This window comes from Glycine max, chromosome 10 (assembly GCF_000004515.6).
Source record: "Glycine max cultivar Williams 82 chromosome 10, Glycine_max_v4.0, whole genome shotgun sequence".
Classification (NCBI taxonomy): domain Eukaryota; kingdom Viridiplantae; phylum Streptophyta; class Magnoliopsida; order Fabales; family Fabaceae; genus Glycine; species Glycine max.
In genome coordinates, this window is record NC_038246.2 from 42043820 (window position 1) to 42050920 (window position 7101).

The following is a 7101-nucleotide window of genomic DNA, read 5'->3' on the forward strand; positions in this document are numbered from 1 at the left end:
TTGAACTCTTTCCCGTAACAGTAAATATAGTAAGAGCTCAAAGTTCAAAGATTGTATGAAAGGAGATAAAAGTTAGGAGTGATTATTTACAAAGATACAAAGTTTAAGGTGATCTTATGATTTTTCCCTTCTTTTTATTATAAGCATGTACTGCTGTTCACTATATCAGTATATCACTGAGAGAAAGATCTAAACAAATTTGTCTCCATCTTCGTTCTGCTGTACAAAATGGAGGAAAGAAAATGAAAATAAAATTGTTTTATAATTGCATTAAGATTGTAGAATTTGTCCCTCGGTTGAAGTATGCATACATATGATACCATACCATAACGTGAAGAACTATGCATAGACAGAGGACACCTATAAAACAAAGGAACTCGAGACAAAACTTTTCTCTAATACCTTTTAGCTACATATAAATACACGTATGATTTAGACAACACTTCTAATTAAAAACAAGAATGAAATACACGCACTTTGTAATTGATTTAAAGTTACAGACAGCACCGAGAAACATATATCTACATCATTATTGAGCATCTAGCTGTAGAAAACCCGAAGTAAAATTGTCACACAATAATAGCATCACTAGAATTATGAACTAAGTACTTTGTTGATCAGAGACTTTGGTTAAACTGGAACCGTCCTAGCAGACCCTGCCATCTCTATAGCCTCAGCACCATCATCTTCATTCTCCCCACTCAACTCTTCCAGTGATTTTCCCTTTGATTCTGGTACTAACAAGGTGAATACCATTCCAAAGAAGTTGATCACACCAAGCACAATGAGGGAGTTCTTAACCCCAATACCAGTTGGGTAACCATGATCAACCTTGTTGGGGTTCGTACTTTGTGCAGCATACAAGAATCCAAATGCACCAACAATTGCTCCTGCCTTTCCTGCCGCAGCTGAGATTCCATGACAAGTAGATCTCAGCCTTGCTGGGAAAATCTCTGCCGGCACAACAAATGTGGTGGCATTTGGACCAAAATTGGAGAAGAAAAAGGTGAAAGAATACATCACAACAAACCCAATATTGTTGTGATTCTTCCAGTGATTGTAAGGTATAGCAAGAGCAAACATGAAGACTGTCATGAAGAAGAAACCCATCAATTGGATGGCGAAACGTCCAATGATATCGATAAAGGCCACCGTAAACCAGTACCCTGGCACGGTGCTGCACAATGCTATCAGTGTCTGTGCTCTTGCAATCCTATAAACTTCATGGATTGCATTCATGTCTTGTGCAGGAGGAATCCATCCAATGGCAGTGAAAATGTCCTTTTGGAAAAGGTTCTGGCTGTAGAAGGCAATGTCCAACAAGAACCAAGTTACCGTGGTTCCAACCAAGTGCAGCCCGTGGCGTTTGGCGAATTCCTTGCTGAACAAGCCATACTTTTGGTTTTCACTCTCAACCATGTGCTGCAACTTGTCCTCTTCAGCTTCAACCTCAACTTGCAACACCTTAGACATGTCTGAAGCAGCTTGTTTTGCATTCTTGGCTACAAGGGCCGTGTAGCGAGCCGTCTCTGGCATTTTCATTCGCCAATAGTAGGTAAGAGCAGCCGGGACTGCACCAAACATCAAGATGATACGCCAAACGTAATCAAGCGAATCCACTTTCGATCCAGCTGGATTGTCCTTGTAACTAGGAAGATCGTACTTGTGGTCATATGCAGATGACACAATCAAGGCAACTATTCCACCAGCCATGATTCCAAAACCCTGCATTGCAAACACCGCAGCAATGAATGACCCTCTAGTCTTTTTGTTGGCATATTCAGACATAATTGTAGCTGATAGAGGGTAGTCACCACCAATCCCAAAGCCAAGCCAGAATCTGAAGAAACAAAGTGTGGCCATGACACCCTTAGGGGTGTCGCCAAAAGAGAGTCCCGAGGCAATGGAACACAGAACCATAAGCATAAGAGTTAAGCCATAAACCCTTTTCCTTCCCAACTTGTCACCAAGCCATCCAAAGAAAAGTTGGCCGGCTAAAGTGCCACATAGTGCAACACCAGTCACAGCAGCTTGAACATTAGGAGGAAGAACACCAGGCTTCGGGTTCCTTATGTCTGTGTAATATAACCTCCCCAACAACTTGGTCACAAGGGAAATGCAGAAAAGATCATAGGCATCGGTGAAGAATCCCATTCCAGCAATCACAATAGCTGTGAAGTGGTACCATTGTGTCTTTGCCACATCGAGTGCATTAAGCACTCCTAGTTGTCCTCCCGCCATCACTCACTAACTCAGCTACCTGATGTGCCACAATCAATGATTAGAATTTTCCAGCACAAGAAACAAAAATAAAAAAATAAAAAAAAAGATACTAGTTTTTGTATGTGTCAAATTCAACTATAGTCTAAGACTATAAGCAAGCAATTCCATATTTTTCTTCCCTTCGTACCCCATTGCCCAGAGGCTCTTCGCTATGCGAAGGTATGGGGGAGGGATGTTGTACGCAGCCTTACCTTTGCATATGCAAAGAGGCTGTTTCCGGATTCGAACCCATGACCAACAAGTCACCAAGGCACAACTTTACCGCTGCACCAGGGCTCGCCCTCTTCAATACTAACAATTTGAATGGAAAAGAACTGGTGTTTGCAATAACAGTGAAGGAATGATATAACGAGTTCCACACTTTGTACTAATTATCAAGAATAAAATATTGAATAATCGACAAATTAAGTGTATATTTTAGTAGACTTTTGTAAGAAATTAAGAATTTTAATGAAGGTTCGAAAGGAAAAAAAAATACGGCAGATGTTCATCTTTCTCAGGCTGAAGCATTGGATTGATGAAAAACCCTTACTTTTTGGTATTTTTCTAATATATTCATAGTGAACAGCCACCAAAGTTGAAAATTCCTATAATAAAACTATTACATTAATATATTATATGAATTTGACTCTGAACTAACAACGACTCTATAATTCCAGCTCCGGAAAGCTTGTCATGTAATAGATATTTTCACATAGCCATGTCATATAAAATTGTGTTTATTATTAAATAGACAAGATTTTATGTATGAAAAGAAAGATCAACACAATTTTCTCATATCAAAGTCGTGTGAGAATTTAGTAAAAGAAGGTGAGATCTATTCTCACTTTTCAACCACTTCACCCAAATTGCTTAAGGTGTGGATTCAACCAATGAGTCAACTTCAGTATATACAATGATAGAGAAAATTTGGTTCAGAAATTGGAAATTCATTGGTAATTTGGTACTATTTTTCTTTTTCTGGTGTCCCCACCAAACCAAAAGAACAGAGACGTGAAGAAAAAAAGGGTGTGGAAAATCAACTGCAAACAGGGAATCTACAGGTGTTGAACCAAGTCGCTAGCAGACCATGGGTAGCACGAGGAAACCAGAAAAAACTCAAAATTTGGTAAAAGACAAAATAAAGCATAGACACTGGAAAAGATTTATCATCCTAAATTATAAAAATAAAATAAATTTAAAAAACAAACGGCAGAGGAGAATGGTTTGTGTTTGTGCCAATAATTTCCTGAACAATTAATTCCGTTGAGAAGGTTCGGTTTTTGTTTAGAGGGACGGGGTTGGAGTTGTTTCATGGAAAATCAGCATAAACTGTAGGAAAAAAAGGATGGGTAAGGCTAAAAGTTGTTTCTTTTGTGTTTCACTTCATGGGTATGGAATATGGATAACATAACACAACCACTATTTTGCAAAAAGGGTGAGTGGGTCAGTGGTGGATGATGAGGAGAGGAGAAGAATCACGAAATTGGTCTCCTCGTATCATATCATACGGGTAAAAAGCAAGTTCCAGATTTTTAGCGGTGGAATGGTAATGATTAGTAAATTATAAAATTGGAAAAGGGAAGTGAAGTTGTGTTTGTGCTCTTAGAAAAGTGGGCCTCCCACCAAGGAACTCAACCAGAGGCTACAACTACCAGTGAGTTAGTTTGACTTCCATGCCATGCATAACCAAAAAGTTCCATTAAGGAAAATGAAAAAAGGGTCTCACCTGTTAACAAGGGAGAGGAGGGGGGACACTTGGTTGGTAGTGACCAGGGCTAGGTTGAAGGAGGAGAGAGTGTTTTGTGTTGGGAATGAAGAGGTAAGGAGAGAGGGTGAGTTGTTATATAGTATAGCACAAGACGAAGCTGTCACCAGAAAATAGAAGGAATGGCTTCAAGAATCCAGAATCAACGCAGGTATCTGGTGGTATATGCTCATTCCTACACTTTGTAGTTCACACTTTCTGGTCAACGCTTTCACAAATCGCTTGCTTGCTTCATCTATCTCTTTACGCTCTTTCTAATGCTTTGGCCGCTTGCTTTTAAAGATTATAAGTTTTTTTTTTTTAATGACATTAAAGATTGAAAGTTAAAACCGAAAGAATAAGCTATTGTTATATATATATATATATATATATATATATATATATAACATTGCTTGCTTCATCTATTTCTTTACGTTCTTTTTAACAATTGCTTGCTTTGCTTTAAAATATTAAAAGTTAAAACAGACAGAGTATGTAATCATTTTTGTAATTTGGTGTATATATTAATATAAAACAGAGAATATTTTTACATGACAATAAAAAAATATAGAATATTGGAACGAAATTTGAATGAAAATTTAATAAAAAAATATTTTTTTAATTTTGATCATTTAATAAAATTTAATAATTAATATTTTCCCTCTCATTCTTAAATGAAAATTATTATTATTATTATTAATGATAGATATTACAAAATCCAACAAATTTAACATATATGATAATTTATGATTTTTTTAACTACTATGATATTAGTGTGGAGTATTCACCAATTTTCTTTGTGATTAATCCGTGTAAAAAAAAAAAAAAAAGCTTGGTTGCCCATATTTATTGTGGTCTCCCTTCACAATTATGTTTTTTTCTTAGACTAATAACTTGTTGGGATATGATAATTTATGATTGAGATGAAAAACTAATTATAAGATGAAATGTTAGTTTTAAATTTTTCTAAACTTTATTCATATATTTTAGTTTGTAATTTTGTTGATGTAGCTAGTCACACATAATAAATGAGATTGGTATCAAACACAATAGGTTGAGGGACAACCACGATGTTTGACCCAAGAAAAAAACTATTTTCTTTTGTTGTCTTCTTCTCTTTCTCACAACAAAATTTTTAAATTGTAAACAATATGACATAAACTTAACGTTGTTGGCGTGAGCCTACACGGTAAAGACATTTATTTTTTAAATGGCTTAGGATGCGACACATAGAATATCTTTTTGGCTAATCCAATTCTTGGATATCCATTTTGGTATGTATACGAGAGGAGACAGGACGACCTTTAGAATTTCTTTTCATCTTCGGGTCGGGGCAGATTCTTGGCTCATGAGATAGTGGTCAATATGTTTCGTTGCGCAATTCAACAAACAATCTTCTGTACACATTAGAGACACTTTTCAATGTATACACATGATGTATGTAGTTCCTATACTGATGGTGAACATGCTTACAAGCAGCAGTAACATGAGACAAGGCATGTGCAATTTTTAGAATTTGTCATAGTCACACCACCCTTCATCTAGCTTAAATCAAAAGTGTCCCTAACGCATTGATGTAAAACAAATGTGTCTTTGATACATTTAGGGTTTAGTATCCATAATTAGGGTTATGGTTAGGGTAAGGTTTCAAACCTAGGGTTTAGTTAATATATTTAGGGTTTGGTGTCCAGAATTAGGGATAGGGTTCATGGTCATACTTAGTAAAAATGGTACATAATTAGGGTTTAGGTTAGGTTTCATTGTTTATCATATTCATGTATTAAACTAATTAACAGAAATGTGCATGCAAATTTTCATAACAAGAAAAAATCATTTTTATCTAAAAAAATTCATTCCATGAGGATAACTTTTTGCATCTAGATTATTATGTGTATCAGTTATTTTGATTCAAATAATGTTGCATTTTCATAGTTTTCATGTTAATGAAGTCAATAAGACAACTTTTGGGACTCCAATTGACCTTGAAACACATTAACAAAGTGGTCAAAAACAAGAAAAATCACTAAAATTCCAAAATTTCAATTCATGAGGACAACTTTCGACACCTAGGTTGTTGTATGTATCAGTTATTTTGGTTCAAATAATGTTTCTTTCCCATAGTTTTCATGTTAATGAAATCGATAAGACAACTTTCGAGATTGATAATGAAGTCATGGTTTAGGTTTAGGGTAGCAGTAAGGTTTTTGATTGAGGTGATGTATTAGACTACCTCATTGCATATTATATTTATAATGTTTAATGACTTATCACATGCACATTAAAAAGAACGGTCAAAATCTCACTGATAAAATCAACGACTTAGATAAAATTGATTGAATCAACGCATGTTTAATGACCAAGATCACACTGTCAAAATCAACTATTTAGATAACACTGGGTAGAGCAACGCATGTTTAATGACCAAGATCCCACCGAAAAAATCATCGGCTTAGATAACACCGATTTGAGCACTACATGTTCAATGATCAAGATCCCATTGACAAAATTAACACTCAAGATACAATGCATGCAATGTCATCATATGCACACCGACTCACTTTCTCTCGTTCTCTCGTATATCACTCTTTAACTTCTTTTTAACATTAGTACCAAAGCCTAAACCATGAAAGCTACAATCATTCACCTTCTTTGGAAACAACACCTTCATAGACCTGGAGAAATATGTAATACGTTATGTTTAATTGAATATTAATTATTTTATGATTTAAAAATAGTCATGTTGTTATTATTTTGATTTCTACAAATGATGTAATCCAGTCATATGCTCAAGATATGTCTTCTCTAGATCCTAGAATTGAATCTTTGTTGGTTTAGGTTGGGTTTTCAGATGTTGCAAAACTCGGATAGATTAAAATCAATGATGTTTTAATGATTTCTTTGGAAGAACAAACTGTTGTTCCTAATAAATAACTTCAATCATAAGAACATGGGCGAGTTTGCGGACAACCAACAAGAAACATGCAACCTCACATATGTGGAACTAGTGAACACAGACAACATTAATTACCCTTGTTAACTTATGGTGTACTATGAATGTCAGTTTGTTCTTATTAATTGATTGAACATTGAAC

The 7101-nt window shown here is 35.5% G+C and overlaps 1 protein-coding gene across 2 annotated transcripts; it reads right to left on the reverse strand.

Annotated features, from left to right (window-relative positions):
* Positions 1-243: 243 nt before the first annotated feature.
* On the reverse strand, positions 244-4277 carry PHT1-1 (inorganic phosphate transporter 1-1). Of its 2 annotated transcripts, none has more exons than XM_014762566.3 (2): positions 3111-3968; positions 244-2260 (listed from the first exon to the last, which is right to left on the reverse strand). In XM_014762566.3, exon 2 carries the CDS (start codon positions 2239-2241, stop codon positions 631-633), a length of 1611 nt encoding a protein of 536 aa, XP_014618052.1. In that variant the 5' UTR covers positions 2242-2260; positions 3111-3968; the 3' UTR covers positions 244-630. The 2 variants fall into 2 exon arrangements, with proteins under 2 accessions (XP_014618052.1, NP_001240032.1); NM_001253103.2 differs by lacking the exon at positions 3111-3968 and adding an exon at positions 3992-4277 and having other exon boundaries at positions 245-2260.
* Positions 4278-7101: the final 2824 nt, after the last annotated feature.

What these genes read in the sequence shown, in the direction of transcription:
- PHT1-1 (XM_014762566.3), bottom strand. Translation starts at nt 2,241, where the DNA reads ATGGCGGGAGGACAACTAGGAGTGCTTAATGCACTCGATGTGGCAAAG.